The sequence below is a fragment of the Dicentrarchus labrax genome, unplaced genomic scaffold (genome assembly GCF_905237075.1).
Source record: "Dicentrarchus labrax unplaced genomic scaffold, dlabrax2021, whole genome shotgun sequence".
Lineage (NCBI taxonomy): Eukaryota > Metazoa > Chordata > Actinopteri > Moronidae > Dicentrarchus > Dicentrarchus labrax.
In genome coordinates, this window is record NW_026136721.1 from 13,895,105 (window position 1) to 13,911,311 (window position 16,207).

Consider the following 16,207-nt stretch of genomic DNA (forward strand, 5'->3'; position numbering starts at 1 on the left):
CACTGGTGTACAAGCCAGTTAAATCTGCAACAAGAACTTTCTCCTCATTTCAGCCTAAAGCTTGTAGACATAAAACAGTTCAAAGTCAACTAATGTGCAGTTTTGCATAATGAAGAAAGACACGGGAAGAGATCTATTTTTATCCTTTGGTGTGTTATTACCATTACTCATCTTTCATACAGTGTCAAGCATCTCCTATATTAAAAATAATTTTAAAGGGCCACTTCACTCAACTTGCAAAATTACATATTTTTCCACTTACATCTGGTAGTTTTGGATTTACCTGTTCAAGTTTGAGATATTGGAATTTGAAACATTTGCTGCCAGCCTTACATAATGGAAGTTTTACAAATGAACATTAAATTTAAATGGAAGAAATTTATGTTTTAACACTGTTCTTAGTTACTCAGTTTAATCCAACTACCTTCTGTTGAAGAAACCGTCCAGATAAAAAAATATTTTTTAATACATTCATTGCATTTTATTGAGGTGGCGGTATTAGTTTCAAAAGGTGGACATCTCATACAACTTAAACAATCTGGAGGGACATACAACTAGTGTTAAGTAAGAAAATATGTCATTGTTTTAAGATTTGAGTGAACCCAGCCCCTTATTCTGTAGATTAAACTCAGCATTCAAGTCAAACAGGGTTGTTACATGATCTGTGAAGCAGTACAACATCCTTAAAATTAATTTGTTTGAGCATAATTGCAGTTTCCATTGTCATCATCATTCATCATCATTCATCATCATTCGTCATGATTTTAATTTACAACCAGGAAAGGCACTGTGATTTGCTTTTAGTGATAAGCAAATCATCACCAGTCCCTTTCATGAGGCTGTCTGTACGGTACCCCTAAAAGACTAAAAACATCCTTCTCTGTCGGTGTAGTAAGTGCAGTGCCACCATACACCTTCAAGCTACCCTGGCGCACCACATTTTCATTCAGCGAGTGCTCTGACAAGCTCATGTTTCTTGTCTTTGCAAGGGCTCTCAATGAGCGGTTGAAGTGTGCCGACCCGGTGAAATACATGAGAGAACAGGCAAACTCATTGTAGGGCACTACAATGATGTCCAGCCTGCGATGGCGGTGGCCGGGTCCTGGCAAACGGCACACACCCAGGTATTTCTTCTGCTCTCCATTCTCCTCGTGGCTCACCAGATCGTCTGTCAAAAACCCTTAGAAATAAAACGTTTTTTTCAGTTTTTCTAAAGGAAACAAACCCATGAATAAGACACAAGAAAACCATCAACACCAAAAAAAGACGGAGCTTACCACTGTCATGTAGGCTCTGTAACACTTTGCTGAAAACACCCTTGTGAGACTTGCCATCAGGATGAGATATAAGTACATCAACATCTCCACATGTGGCCTTTCCACGGCGGTAGGAGCCACATGCCATCGCCACCAGGTGTGGGTCTATGGCCTGGACAGCAACCCTCACCTGCAAAACACAAAATAGAGGCTATCATCTATCCTAGAGTGAGGGAGCTTTTTTTAAAGGTCCAGTGTGTAGGATTTAGTGGCTTCTAGCTGTGTAGTTGTAGATTGCAACCCCCTCGTTTCACCTATACCTTCCAAGAACAAAGGAGAAACTACGGTGGCTGTGAAATATGCAAAAAACACAAACACCGCTGTGTAGAGTCAGTTTTTGGTTTAAAAGGTTCATTCTAAGGTAACAGAAACAAAACAATTCCTATATTCAGTTTTTAACTGTTTCCAGCCAAATACTGAGAGGTAGGCTCGCTAAAGCATCACATATTATTTTGACAAGCCTGAGGGAGTACACATGCTTTAGTCATTTATCTCATGTGTACTTTCTATCTGGCAGCTTTGGAGGAAAAAGAAAATCCAAGTAATACAATATGAAAACAACTAGCGTTGTACTCAACGCTCTGGAGTGAACAGGTTTCTGGCTAACTTAAGATGCAGCAACTTTCAAGAGTAAGTTTTCCCCTTTGGGATGCTCCACTTTGAGAACACAGTCTGGTTTTCCCATTACCAAACAGTAAGGGAAAGCTGACACAAACTTTTTCCTACTTCAAGGCTTCTGCTTCCAAGGTTTTGTGGGTAAGAGGTGGATTCTTTGTCAAAGATATCTCACCTATGTAAAGTTGACCAAACAACCTACTGAAGTAGTGAAAGATGCAAACATATTTCAGTCGTCATCACAGAATGATACAAGCAGACAGTGTGACCAATGAAGATACACTACCACTTTCTCTATGGCTGCGGCTTCTTCTCTGGGCATTCGGTCTAGAAAGTCATCGTAGTGCTTGAGTCCTATCTTCTGAGTGTTGCTTAGGTGGGCTTTTGTGCGGATGTCCTCCAATGTGCGAAATCCCTAAAAGGCAGACAACACAGAACATTTAACAGATTATCTGTCTCATGTCTATATAGTGAGAGTTTCAGCAAATAAGAGTATGTTTTTTAAAAATGACCTACTGTAGCTTCAAAGGTTCGGATGAAGATTGCACAGCTTTTAAATGTTTTGTTTTCCTACTGTAATCTTTTGACAAGCCCTTAATTTACAGAATAACAAAAGCCAATAAAAGGACATAAAAGGACAGTACTTAAATAAATATTTGAGGCTTTACATTTTAGATAATGATTTCTTAAATCTGTTTTTTTAAATAGCTATGCCAAGATAGATATTGCGTGGGACATACGGTTTAAAAATAAACTTGTCAGTTCTCTCTGGTGGACAAACGATGTATTAGAGACACTGTCAGATATCATTGGCCTTACTGCACTACAATTTCTTACACAAATACAGGCCTGGTACATTTATCAGTCAGGCTGTAATCCAAGGTTTCAGTCTGGATTGTATTAGTATTATCTGACAAATCTGTTAATACAAATAGATGTCTTGTCACTGTGTTGTAAATTGTACTGTGATGTGAATAGCCTAAGGGTAAAGAAAACAGTCTAGTCGCAGAGAGGAAGTGCAAGCTCAAAGGTCTTTCAACTTCAAACTGTCACATTGAGACAGTATCAAGTATGTCTATAATATTTTGAGCGGATGCGTGTGCCTCACCTGTTGGTACCACAGCTTTGCAGTTTTAGCTCCTGCACCCCAGATGTTAGTAAAAAGCTCCAATACTGGCACAGCCTCCCCGATGTGATCTAGCTTTCGCAGGTGACCACTCTCCATGATCTCATCAATTTTGTCGGCCATGCGTTTTCCAATTCCTGGGATCTGACAGGCCTCCTAAGAGCAAAATGGAAAACAAATTCTGATTGAAAAATGAATAAAAGCACAGAAATCCCTGTATTGTACTTTTTTTGTTGGATAACAAATTCTTTTTACACATTACTGACACTACCAACAACATAATATTTAAAGTATCTGCATTTGGTTACCTGATATGATGTAATAGGCTTGTGGTAACTCTTCAGTGCGTTGACAGCCTTGGAGTAGCCCAGCGCTCTCCACTTGTCCCCTTGGTGCGTGTAGGCCTTGGCTAGCACTTCTAGTTTGTCTGTGATGTGCTTGTTGAAGTTGTTAGTTTTGGACTGAGAGGACTGGGCACAGACCCACTTCCCTGAGAGCACCTTCTGAGCCGCAGCGTCTGAACCGGGTTCCAGGCTAGGGCCAGGAGTCTCCTCTTTGGGGTGCTGGCCAGTGATAAGAGCTTCCAGGTCACTCTGAGAGACACCGTCTTCTTCTCCTCGCACTTCCTCTTTCGAGTCTGGGACCGCCTGAGAGTAAAATGTAATGTAAAACTATAAAAACAATCCAGAGCACAAGCAGACTTATTGTTTTTATGTGTTCATGGTCTAGCTTACCACATCTATGGTCTCCTCTTTGGTTTGATCAGACGCTGGTTCTACAATAGTTTCTGCAGCAGGCTTGACAGTCGGCAACTCTTCTTTAATTTTTTCATGCCCTGTTTCAGATTCCCTAAGTGGAGAGAATCATTTTGTAAATTCTTACATTTTCAAGCGGTAAATGTTGAGTAAAAAAGTAGATTTCACCATGGCTTTCTTCTCCGTATTGACAAGCACAAGTCTTTGTATGTGATCAATTGCAAACACCATGAGATACAGATACAGGTAACAATAGCTTTCTTACATTAGCATTCTAATAAAGTATTATTACCTCTTAGGTAAAAGAAGGCTGTAGCTGGCAACATCCAGCTTTTGTTTCTCACTGATGCACAAGCTCAACCAAGTGCATTTCACCAGTTGGACTCCAGAGGGCATACAATCCACTCTCAGTAAGCGCAGAGCCCTGTCCATGTCCATGTTGTCATCTACAACAACATGAGTGACACTGGGACACAGTGAACTCTCTGTCTGCCCTCCATTCTGTTGAATTTGTCTTTGGAAGATCTGGTATCTGGCATTTCCTATTCCAGCAGGCAGGATGTACACTGTGACACCGTTAAAAGTGTTTCCTGTAACAGAAGAGAGGAATGGGTTACAATTTCTGGCTTCTACTTTGGTTTTTATCAGATAATCATAAATTATTCACTTTCTCTCACACATGCACACAAACACAGTAACAACCTGTTATATCACATTCATCGGGTTTCTTCTTTGCTACGGGTGCATCCTTTCCGTGATACACTTTGGCTCTTTTAACTTTGGGAAAGGCTTTCATAATCCCGTGACGACGCTCCATCTTGTCTCTTGAAGGGGGACACCAGTGGCCTGTGACATGAGGCATAATTATGAAGTTATCAATAATTTTCGGGAGTAAAACACAAACACAAATCTGGAACACACGCTGTATACTACTAATTATACACAATACTAATTTAACAGTGTTTGTATGTATTGGGTTCACTCTAGACAATGGAGTAAATGTAAGTATTAAACAATTGAAAAATCTATTTTTGGGGCTGCTATTAATTGTATTATTATTTTGTATTACTGTTCTTTACAATTTGACAGTAGTAATAGTTCAGTGTAAGAATACTCCATTAAAAAGGCCATGCATTGTGAGTGGGTATGTGAGTATTATCATCTTAAGTATCAAAGTAAAAGCCCACAGTACACAGACAGAGGGCCCTGTCATTTTATTATTCCCCGTTTTATTATCACACACTATAACAGATAACATGATCATTCATGTAGAAAGTAAAGTATTAATCTGCAATGTAATGACTGTGGATATTACATACATGTAGTGCCGTCGTAAATACAACACTTACTCAAGTAAAGTACAAAGACCTCATATTGTCGTAGCCTACAACTGCTCTGCACTGTCAACATCCGTGTATATTATTATATTATAATATCAGTACATAGTATCAAAGTTGGGCACAGGAATAGCATAGAGTGTCTCGGCTTGTACTCAGTGCAGATATCCAGCTAGTTTACACCATATAACGTTACCATCAATGGTTTACACAGAAGTTAACGTAATGTTGTTTAAACGGACTGAAAAATCAATCTTTGTTATTACAACATTGTATTAGCTACGTAGCTACCTTTAGCGCCTGCTAACGTTAGAAGTAGCAGACAGTCGCTGTTTCAACCATCATTATTACACATTATTTAAATGACGCTTTACATATGGCACTATAACTGTACATTAGCAGTGGAGGAGCAGTGGAGGAGCAGTAGAGGAGCAGTAGAGGAGCAGTAAGTTAATATTTTGGCTCTTACCCCTGCTCTGATGGAACCATACATCCAACCATTAAAAACAGACAGCGTTGCATTCTAATGTTTCACTTCCGGGTCAATTAGTTGATTTATTTTTTTCTAAAACTTAAAGTATACCCACAATCGACATATAAAATCGTGTTATTTCAAACAACTTTCGCGATGATATAGTTAAAGATTAATTCTATGACTATTTTTCTATTTAGTTTGTCGGTTACTGTGGTAACGGACTGAGTCCGGAAGTGGCCCTGAGAAACAGAAACATCTTTAGAACAAACATGGCTGTGCAAAGCTGGATTGATATCCTAAAATCCTCAAAGAAAACAGCTTTGATACACGATGGTGAGTAACTTACAAAGAAGAAAAACCAAGCTGTAGAAGTAGAAAGAATTTACCCTCAGACAGAAGTAGCCTCGTTATTTTCAGTGTGTTAACTCAGACTGTTAGCTAGCTTTGCAGCTAACATTAATGTTACTAGGCAACAAGCAGGTGGCACAACTACCCCTGTAGCATATGACACACGTCGTTTTAACAGAAATAGACAGTAAAACACGTCGCAAGTATAGTACAATGAGTAAAAACAACTAGTTGCAATCTGACTCACTAATCTCTGCGTGTCTTTACAGCTAACCTAGCTACGACCTCACTCTAATCCGTGAGTCAGCTCTGCCTTATTGTTAGCATCTATGCTCACTTTACAATAATCCCTGAAGCAATACTACTTCCTTTCTGTTTACAGCAATTACAGCTGTTTTTATTTGGCCAAAAGTGAATTAAAAGTTGTAGTTGGCAGAATGAAAGAAAGACTGAATGTATTGCTTACTATCCTAAGAATGATCACAGTATTGCTCTGTTAGTATTGACACTGTATGGTTTGTGTTATAGCCAAACTATAATTATAGTGTTCTGGTTGTCTAGTTTGTATAAAGATACATCTTTACAAATTCCACCTCCAGGAAAAAGGAAGATCCATTACCTTTTTACAGATGGAAGAGAAATGGCAGAAGAGTATGACTTGAAAACAGATGAGCTCATTGGTAAGCAACAGCCTTCTGAACCATGTAGTTGTTGCATTCTGAATTTCAATGGTATACATTTATAAAATGTTTTGTGCTTTTCAGTACGAAAGTGGCGTCATAAAAGCACACTTGGAGCTCATGGAGAATGGCAGGTAGAAGTTGGGGAGCCACTTGCAGGAACTGTCACTTCTTTGGATTCGGAGATGATCAAGGAGAATTGCTCCAATGTGGGTTTTCTTCAATGTTCTCTATGCCTGTGACTTTACAGTTACATTAGACCCACTTCATCATTTAATGTGCTTTTTTTGTTTGTTTTATTTCACTTTGATTCCCATTAGAGAAAAAATGTTAAAGATTTCTGTTTCCACAGCCTGTGTTCATGCGTAAAGACACAAAGACCAGCTTTCAGTGGAGAATCCGCAACCTTCCCTACCCCAAAGATGTCTTCAGTGTTTCTGTGGAACCGTCTGAGAGATGCATCATCATAAAAACCTCAAACAAAAAGTAAATAACACATGGTTCTTTTCATTCCTGTGTTGTACACTTGTTCCATGTAATTATTTTGTCCTCCCTATAGGTGGCACTGTTTACAATACATTTGTCTCCACAGTGGTGTGATAAACCTGTGACATCCTCTCCATGTCTTCGCAGGTATTATAAGAAGTTCAGTATTGTTGATTTAGATCGCAGTCAGCTGCCATTGGACAGCTCCGCTCTCACCTTCACTCACGCCAACAACACTTTGATTGTCAATGTAAGTCCTACACTGCAATGAACAATAACCTAATGCTTTAAATATAAAATAATGTAAGCATCAAAGGTTGATAGGTGAGACCGAAACATCATCTCGGTAACAGAATAATTGCAAACATATCTGTAAAAGACTTTTTTTCCAAAGACAATCCCCCATAAATCATCCTTTCTCACATTAGACAAAACTTTAACTTTGTTTATTAAAGCATTTTATGCAACTTATAAGGATGAGATGCGAATGTTTTCTTCTTCTTCAGACTTTGAACTCCTGTTTTTACTCTTCGTACCACTTACTGCAATGTTTTTTTTGACATTACAACAATATGTTTCTATGCCTACGACCGTTGCTATTTTTGTGGTATTTGCTTTGTATTTTGCACACTCTTCCAACATGATTACAGTGAAGGATTTGCAGCAGGGAGAAGCAGAGAAGATGGCAAGAATGTCAAAGTAATTATTTTTCTTCTCTCTTGTCCAGTATAAGAAACCCAAGGAGATCTTAACCCTTGAACAGGAGCTGCTGAAGGAGCTGAAGAAACTGAAGGGGACTGGTGAAGGAGATGTCGACTGCAAAACTCAGTGAATTCTGACTGTGGGAGCAAGAGGATCATTCTGGGTTGCATTTAAAGAAGTCAAATGTGAGCGTTTAATTTTTCTTTAGTGGATCCCTTCGTTGCAAAAAGCACAGTGCCTTCCTAATGCTTCTATTTGTGTTTAGTAACTGGGGTCAATTTACTAGAGTTGTTAGTGTTGAAATGTGTCCTGCCATTCATATTTGATACAGAAATATTCATTAAAATATATTGTTTTGCAGTCTCACAATCAGATTTATTAACATTATGTTTTCCCAAATGATTTCTTTCACAGAAAAATAATTTAACAATTTACATAAAACCTTTTGTAGGGAAATTTAAAATTGTATCACAACAGTGTCTATTTTTGCAAACCTACCAGGGAGCAATTTTGATGGGGTCACATAACCTACCACCCTCCTTTCATTGATGTCCTTGTAAAACACTCAAAACACACAATGCCTCATCCCTGTTCGTTCCAGGGTCACTCTTACGAGCACATCCCATTTGTGTTAACTGAATACCCTCATGTTCCTTGCATGTAGGGGGCCACCCTGAAAGCCATTACTGAAACTCTGGTCAGCGAGCAAGCTAGTGTTACTGTTTCCCTTTACAACAGAGGGTCTGACCCTGTGGTCTCCAGCTAAAACTCCATACACACAAGTAAGAAATGGGTGTAACTGTTGCTTTGTTCCAAATGGATATCTTGTTATTGTCTAACAAATATAAAGATGGTATTTCATGCATTTGGATTTTTGAAGTCTATGTATATATGACATCTATAGATGGAAAATGATTGTATAGGCCCATGCTTCCAGATGGGATGTTTGTCTACTTTTTCACCAAGACCAATTAAGTAAAAACATTGTCGAGTCAGAAAATACTTAGACAGTGGATAAAAAAAGAACAGTGCTGTTTAAAAGAGACAATGGCATTTAAATATAGATTGTTTCAACCTTGTGATTCCTTGCATTTTTTTACCACTTGTCCAAACCCAGAGAGCAAGTGCAAAAAGCAGAGACAAAACCACAGGTCTCTCTGACTATTGTGCTTTGTCTTCTTCCAGATGGAAAGAATAGGAATACAAGAAAACATTTTAAACCCAGCCTGTCCTGTTGTTTTGCAAATTCTTATGAGGGACTTGGTTTTTTTTTTTTTTTCACTTTTGACAAAAATGCATTCATACATACTTGATTAGGTAGCCTGTTTGGTTTTTAAAGAGGTGCGGTGTTAACGCAACTTAAATATGTCATGTAAGAAGTATGTTGAGTCGATGTCCTAAAAGTATCCATTTTGAGGTCTTTATTTTCACAATTTTAGTTTAATGCTTTACAGTCTTCAGAGCCCAAGCTGCTGTCAAAACAATTTCCTGCGGCAGCAAACACAAACTAACAAATTGGACATCCAGCTCATGCACTGTGAGAGCAGCCAAGTCCTTCTGTTCGGGGTCTTCTTCCTCCCCTGTCGTTTGGCCTCTGATGGTCATGCTCAACTGCTTCTGGGAAGAGGGTTTCTTTTCTGCCTCCCTTTCACTCCCGAATGCCTCTTCCCAGCCATTCCCCCTCTTTCAGCCGATGCCACATTTTGCCACACAGGCCCTGATGCTTTTTTTGCAACCCCTCTCCGCGAGCCCCCCTCCCTCAAACCCCTTACCCCTCCCTGTGTGACTGGCTTCTTTTTGATAACTGACCCCTCCTCGTGTTATTATTCGAACCCACTATTGTATAACATGCCCTTTTATATGAGGTTTCACAAAGAGCCCATTTGATCAGAGGGTTACGGTGTGCGATCGTGAGAAATGCAACTACATGGTGGTAACCTTTGTTTGGGCCAAAATGGTGGGCTGACCTCATCGCTTTTAATGCATAGCTCGGGCCATTCAGGCCCAAGTCTCACTTGCTGAGCACATTGAATTCAGTAGCCTGTCACAGATATTGCCCCTCAGTTATCTGGGTCTCCAGCTCGAAGAAGAAGGGGAGAAAAAAAAACAACAGTTTTTGGGGGCAACCAACAATGTATGCTAGCTTTCTGTCCCACAACAACCACACAAGAGAAAAGCCAAGCAGCTTGTGAACTGATTCTTAGTGGTTTTAATATACACTCTACAATAAATATTTCCATCATTTGACGTCATTTACATTTTTACAGTAAAAATATATTCATATATGTAGAAAAAAAAAACAGGTTAAAATTTCTCCAAAATAGCCTCAGTCAAGATAGTCCACAAGAAAATCCACAGATAGCTGCCGTGTCTAGCTTCATTGTACTTTTCTCTTTTAAACATTCTTTGTTGCTGAGCTGGCTAACTTCTAACCAAAGGTTTTCACTCATAACAGTTTCATTTGAGCTCTTCTGTACTTAAATTTCCCCCTGATTTAATAAGTAAAAGTCTGCCCTAAAGTCTGTCTGAATTGGAAATAACTAGCAGATTAGATAGTCAATGTTTACATAAAATCCAGTACAAAGAATTACATAAAACGTCCACAAAATGAGGCAAAAAGTGTATGGGCACTTGACTGTAAAAGTTAATTTCTCTGGGAGCACTTGTCTTCTCTTGTAGTGGTTCCTCTGTTCATCCACAGTTCTCCCTCAGTGGTTTCAGTCCTCAGCGGCCCCCTGAGCGCTGGTGATGGGAATGTTTAGTCCGCTTGTTCAAAGGCTGCGCAGGGACAGCGAGAGGGAGGACGTCAAACGGTCTCCTCTCGTTCAGCAAGTGCCCCCTGGGTAGACGCTTCATGAAGTGGGCCTCCCTCTGGTGCTGCTTGGTCTTGGAGGCCTTCCTGGGACGGCCCTTGCGTGTAAAAGCCATGTACCAGCCCTCGTACTTGGCGTTCTGGAGTGCCGTGTAGTTGTTTTCCAGAACAATCTCGGTGAAGATGCAGTCTTTGCCTCGTCCTTTCCGCTGGGGAAAGGGGAAAAAAAGTGGGGAGAAGCTGAGGTATTTTGGACAATTTCCAGGAAGCAGAAACATCGTCTTCATTTCCAGACACTCAAATACCCTTTGAAACCTTGAGAGGGCTGCTCAGACAAATCTGAAAATCAAATTTGTTCTGGCTGCGAATATGTCTCAACAATGTGTCGCCATAAGCTGTAAATCTGGAATAACATTTCCAAGAAACTAACAAACTTCAAGATGTTGCTTTAGTCATAATGCAGCCACAAAACTATGAATTCCAGATTACCTTGCCGATCAGCTTCCCCCTCTTGTTCATACATATGTAGTATCCTGTCTTCACCCCTTTAATACGGATACGACTTCCAAAAGAGTCTGTCTCCACCTCCAGTTTAGCTGCACAGACAAAACAGATCACAGATAATGAGATGACATGGTGCAGGCATGCAGATTATGATGTTACAGCGTGTGAGACAAATGACCTCGGCACATCTTTCGTCTGAATGTATTCTTTATGTACGGCAGAGACTCTAATAAACTGGAATTACATCATTAGATGGCATTAAACCATTTTTAAATGAGCATGACCGGTGAACCAGAATCATGAAGGTGACATATACATTTTCTCTAAACCCTTTTAAGATCCAGTAGCCGCCTTTAACAATGGCATGCGAGCCGTCCAAAATAGCACCAAATGATAGTGATTTTGCACGGCACGATTGTTGCTGAACGTCTGTAAATGCTGTGCTGTGATGCAGTTCGGACTGGGGATAAAGGAGAGTGAGAATACTGCGGTAGGGGACACAGCCACAAGCACAGAGCAGCGGTCAGATTTGGGCGAGTTACAAGAGTGACACCCACTTAGGATGTGTGGCCAATGTGTGCATGACTGACTCTCTCTCCCTTCTGTGTGTGTGAATGTGTGCATGTAGGCCCAGAAATGTAAAAGACAAAAGAGCACACAGGAGAGGCAAGGAGAGGAAAAGGTATAAAGTGAAGATGCTGACTTCACCGCTCCTTATAAATTGAGTCATACATTGAGTTGTAATGCAATGAAAATTCCTCATAAAACGAGGCTCCAAAAAAGCAGGCAGCAGGCACAGAGGAGTGGATGGACGGTGGTGGCTGCGGTGGAAAGATGGCTAGACACACCAAAATCCTTTGGTGACAGAAATCCTGCTTCCTTTAAAGTCGAAGACAGTTTTCCCCTTGCTAGAAGCAAAGAGCAAAGTATCTCCCTGAGGTCCATCTTAACAGGTGTCAAGGACTACCAACACACTAAAGAAATAAATCATCTTCATAAGGCTATAAAAGATGGCAACACTGATGCCACTAACACTGTTTACAATTGCTACTACTGTTTCTCCTGGCTCTAACATTTTCCTACAGGCTGCCAAAAACGACATCACTTATACTGCTTTTCAACATTGAAACAATCCCCGTGTTGGTGCGGGCGAACATGTTTCCTATTTTATTGTTTTCCTGAGGTTTAAATGTATTGAAATGTAAGAAACGATGGCCTTTAGCTGTCATCGGTTTTGATTCATCTGGTCGTAACACACGCAGGGGCTTGGAGTAAAGTTGCTTCATCATTTCAGAGACAATATAAAGTGCTCTCCCTGAGTGGGTTAACATATGTGGACCTCGGCTGTTTATTATAGAGCTGTGTTTGAATGCGCAAATTATAAAGAGCCGCCTCGTGTGAGGGCTTAGCTAGGCTATTTAGCACACTCTTCCAATAGTACAAATTAAATGATGTATTCTCGCGATATTTTGCACATGTCTCTCATAAATTGACCTAACTGCGCATGTGGTGTCGCTTATTAACACTTGTTAAATGGATACTGAATTATGTTTTATGTAATTACAATGAATAATAACAGTAATTATTACTATTATTAGCTCTTTAAACCGCCGCTGACTCACACCCCTCCCTGCTGGTCCTCCGGTAATTCCTGTTTCTTACCGTGCACCGCTCCGTCGTCCCCGTTGGCGTTGACCCGCTTGTTGGCCAGGACCTGGACGTGTTTCCCGCTGGTGCGGCTGTACAGCTGGTAGGTTCGTGTCAACCTGCGGCTCATCCGGTCCGACAGTCGGCTCTGCTCGGTGACATGGTGCTTGAAGTTAGGAGGAGACTGCACAGTGTTCTGTCGGACAATGGGAAACACATGGCGTGAAAAATATTGAAATGACTTTTTAATGTCGCAGGACTTTTTTTTTTTTTTTTTTTTTTTTACTTTGCAAGTCGGGAAAGTCTGAAACATGTCAACCGTGAGGAGACTAAAGGTTGCCAGTCAAACATCCGAGGCCCAGGCCCACAGTTCATTATGTCATCCATCACGTTTAAATAATTCACCCTGCTCTTTCTTCTCTCGTTTGTTTGTGCGTATAGCCTACAGTATCTTTTTTTGGACATTCTTTCATGGACCCACGGGGATGACATTTCCCTCTGATAGGTTGTTTTTACCACCGATGATCTTTCACCCCTTCTTGACTTCTCTTTTTCTTCTCATTTCAGCCGTTCTCCATCCACATGTGTTTTAACAATCACTTTTTAGACTGGAGCTTACCTCTTTTCAAGATGTTTGAATAGTTGCCAATTGCCATAGCGCTCATAATAAAATGTTTTCATTGTTATTGCAGCCTATTGCAGATGTAGAGACGCTGAACTGTAAGCCGCTAAGCACGGCGCCTGCATACCTGTTAACTTTTACTTACTTAATTACAGAACTTTACGCAACAGTAATGCTTTTTATTGAAGTGAAAATGTGAGTTACCTGTGCGTAAAAGCAAAGCGCTGTGAACTGAATTAACCTGAGGGGGGAAAAGAAAAAGAAAAATTAAAAGGTCTAACCTGTTGCTCCAATACAATGAGTTCAATAGGCAACTATATTATCTTGACACCTCTTTACTTACAGATAACCTAACCTCGATGTTCTCAGCCTCATCTTGTAATAGTTCAAATATTGCTTCATGAATACTCCACTGATGCGGCGCTGGAAGCTCTCGGAAATAAAGTTCCTCCTGATGGGGATTTCAGCTCCGTTTTATCCCCCTCTTGTTACACATAGAAGGCGATAGCCGTGACAATTAAGAGATCCAGAAAGTGTCAGGGTCCCATGCAGGTACAGGATCCACTCTCCACCTTGCAGGAAAAAAGTCCAGAAGAGTTAAAGGCGCTGCGGTGCCAATCCAAACTGAAAGTCCGGAGAAAGTGCCGCTGTCACCAAACGACCTCCATCAAATATTCTTCACGTCAATCAGTCTTAAGTCGTGAAGGTCTTGATTAACGTTTCAAGTCGGAATACATCCTCTCTGACTTTCTGTGACAGAGCATTGGCGATTATTTTTAGTTTTACGCACGGATCTTTACGCATCAGCGGTCAGATGCGCCCTGTGAATTTCCTGAAAATGTGTGACTCAATTAAAACATGTTGAATGAATCCCACGGGTAGCAAAACGGCTTTATTCGGTTTCCGTGCAGTTGCAGCAATGATGCTACAGCTGTCCCTCTACAAGATGCACAGATAGTAAAACTCCAACGTCAACCTTCCTCCCACACGTGTGTTTCTTGTGGTCGCCTCCAGTGCACATACAGCATCTGTCTCCCTCTACATTTAAATACTTTAACTTGCGGGAAAGTCAATATCCTCGACGAGAGCAGGCGGAGCGTCCATGCTGGAGCCAATATGAAACTGAATACTTATTAAAACACTTTGCCTGCACCTATTTGCTCACAAATCTATACACACAGAATTCAGCAATAAATCGAAATGTATATCATTCTTCAACATTTAAGATGGAATTGTAAACTACAGTCTATATATGCACTTTAGACCCACACACAAAATATCTAATATCAGCATGTCTTCTAAATGTTTTGAAGCATTTATTCACAATCATACACATCAATCTCATTCCTCATGCACATGTCATGATATTAAAATGTAAAGTCACAGTGCACTCGGTTTTCTATAAGCAGAAATGTCCACATGGAAAAATTCCCTGGCATGTACTTAAGAAAATCTACAGTTACATTAACTTATTCCCTGACTGCAGGTTAGAGGTTGTTTGGTGGTCCCTCAGGACAAACCTTGATGTACTTTTTCATCCTACATATGTAAGTAATATGTATTCCATGTGAACACATGACACAGAATGGCTTTCACATAACATCTAAAGCCTTTGCCTTGGATACAAATGCTCTCTCGCTCACAATCATTCTTCCATAACTTTTCACAAACCTGGTTTGATTTTCAAACGTGTGTCCTGGGTCTGGTCTGCTACTTTAACAGCATGGTTTCATACACTACATCATGCAATTATATTGTAATTATTCTTTGTGACAACAAAGCGGCAGGGTTTCCTTCAAGGGAACATGACTGTCACATTCGTCTGATAGGGAAGAAAGGGGGCGGTTGTAACATGGGACACTTTGAACTCTGCCTGTCAGGAGCAAACTCTAAACTTGATCAATTGTGTAGACGCCTTCTTCAATTCGGCACAAGAAGAAAATGGCTGTGGATAAAAAATTTGAAGTATCTTTTTCTCCTTAAATCACATATATTTGTGAACAACAGCCACACACTCTCACAGCTAATTATATAGATAAAGTACCATAGTGTAACTTTAATCTGCATTATGACTACCCGAAAGACATTTTACTCCACATGTTAAAATGTTGCTCTTCTCTTTTGACTTTGAGATAAAATACCTTGCTTCTATTTGTTTCTTTAACAGAGAGATGTTTTTAAGTCAATTTAATTTCAGTGGCTAAATAAATGAGGTGATATTCTTGGAAGTGTGAAACAATTGTTACATCCAACCTCACTCTCTCCTCTGTGCCTGTGTGTACAGATGACACAAACATTAACACAGACTGTGAAAAACTGTGACTGTAGGCGAAGGTTGAACACACAAAATGGTGCAAAAACATCTTGCACCTCCTTTGAAATCACTTATGTATATCTGAATCCTCATGACACCATGAGTGAATCAGATATCAGGCGATGTCAGTGTCTATACGCATGCTTTAAATCAGAACAGAAGTGCTAATCTACAGTATAGGGTTACTGACCTCAAGCCTCAAATCGGATTATTGTTCTAATGAGCCAAAACCAACTTTTGGCCATTGATTCTTCCCTTTGAGTGTTCTCTGTATGAACAGTATGGGAAACTTTTGCACCCTTCACACAGAACAGCTGTATAAGAGTATAATATATATATATAATTATGTGAGTTTGGTCAATGTCTTAGCTGTAAATCAGTCATTTCAGCCAATGCAGGGGATTTAGAGGGTGAAAATGGACCTGCCTTATTAGTTCCAGTGGGATACTGCAACAAGTGATTTTGCCA

The 16,207-nt window shown here is 40.2% G+C and overlaps 3 protein-coding genes across 3 annotated transcripts; 1 reads left to right on the top strand and 2 right to left on the bottom strand.

The window, feature by feature from the left end:
- Positions 1-134: 134 nt before the first annotated feature.
- On the bottom strand, positions 135-5,708 carry poll (polymerase (DNA directed), lambda). The gene is made up of 9 exons (XM_051384349.1): positions 5,619-5,708; positions 4,515-4,658; positions 4,105-4,402; positions 3,792-3,906; positions 3,366-3,704; positions 3,040-3,213; positions 2,218-2,346; positions 1,278-1,446; positions 135-1,180 (listed from the first exon to the last, which is right to left on the bottom strand). The coding sequence occupies exons 2-9, from the start codon at positions 4,627-4,629 to the stop codon at positions 819-821; spliced, it is 1,701 nt and encodes a 566-aa protein (XP_051240309.1). The 5' UTR covers positions 4,630-4,658; positions 5,619-5,708; the 3' UTR covers positions 135-818.
- A 112-nt stretch (positions 5,709-5,820) lies between these two features.
- On the top strand, positions 5,821-8,919 carry dpcd (deleted in primary ciliary dyskinesia homolog (mouse)). Its single transcript, XM_051384370.1, has 6 exons — positions 5,821-5,957; positions 6,572-6,652; positions 6,737-6,861; positions 7,005-7,138; positions 7,286-7,388; positions 7,866-8,919. Exons 1-6 carry the CDS (start codon positions 5,894-5,896, stop codon positions 7,968-7,970), a joined length of 612 nt encoding a protein of 203 aa, XP_051240330.1. The 5' UTR covers positions 5,821-5,893; the 3' UTR covers positions 7,971-8,919.
- A 1,115-nt stretch (positions 8,920-10,034) lies between these two features.
- Positions 10,035-14,969, bottom strand: fgf8b (fibroblast growth factor 8b). Its single transcript, XM_051384369.1, has 5 exons — positions 13,769-14,969; positions 13,630-13,666; positions 12,819-12,999; positions 11,142-11,248; positions 10,035-10,861 (listed from the first exon to the last, which is right to left on the bottom strand). The coding sequence occupies exons 1-5, from the start codon at positions 13,825-13,827 to the stop codon at positions 10,565-10,567; spliced, it is 681 nt and encodes a 226-aa protein (XP_051240329.1). The 5' UTR covers positions 13,828-14,969; the 3' UTR covers positions 10,035-10,564.
- Positions 14,970-16,207: the final 1,238 nt, after the last annotated feature.

What these genes read in the sequence shown, in the direction of transcription:
- poll (XM_051384349.1), bottom strand. Translation starts at nt 4,629, where the DNA reads ATGGAGCGTCGTCACGGGATTATGAAAGCCTTTCCCAAAGTTAAAAGA. An exon ending in AGCCTTCTTTTACCTAAGAG is followed by an intron (nt 3,907 to 4,104) that starts GTAATAATACTT and finishes CTCTCCACTTAG; the next exon opens with GGAATCTGAAACAGGGCATG. An exon ending in CCGCAGCCATAGAGAAAGTG is followed by an intron (nt 1,447 to 2,217) that starts GTAGTGTATCTT and finishes TGTGTTTTGCAG; the next exon opens with GTGAGGGTTGCTGTCCAGGC.
- dpcd (XM_051384370.1), top strand. Translation starts at nt 5,894, where the DNA reads ATGGCTGTGCAAAGCTGGATTGATATCCTAAAATCCTCAAAGAAAACA. An exon ending in AACAGCTTTGATACACGATG is followed by an intron (nt 5,958 to 6,571) that starts GTGAGTAACTTA and finishes TTCCACCTCCAG; the next exon opens with GAAAAAGGAAGATCCATTAC. An exon ending in ATAAAAACCTCAAACAAAAA is followed by an intron (nt 7,139 to 7,285) that starts GTAAATAACACA and finishes ATGTCTTCGCAG; the next exon opens with GTATTATAAGAAGTTCAGTA.
- fgf8b (XM_051384369.1), bottom strand. Translation starts at nt 13,827, where the DNA reads ATGAAGCAATATTTGAACTATTACAAGATGAGGCTGAGAACATCGAGG. An exon ending in CGCTTTGCTTTTACGCACAG is followed by an intron (nt 13,000 to 13,629) that starts GTAACTCACATT and finishes ATTGTCCGACAG; the next exon opens with AACACTGTGCAGTCTCCTCC. An exon ending in GGGGGAAGCTGATCGGCAAG is followed by an intron (nt 10,862 to 11,141) that starts GTAATCTGGAAT and finishes CCCTTTCCCCAG; the next exon opens with CGGAAAGGACGAGGCAAAGA.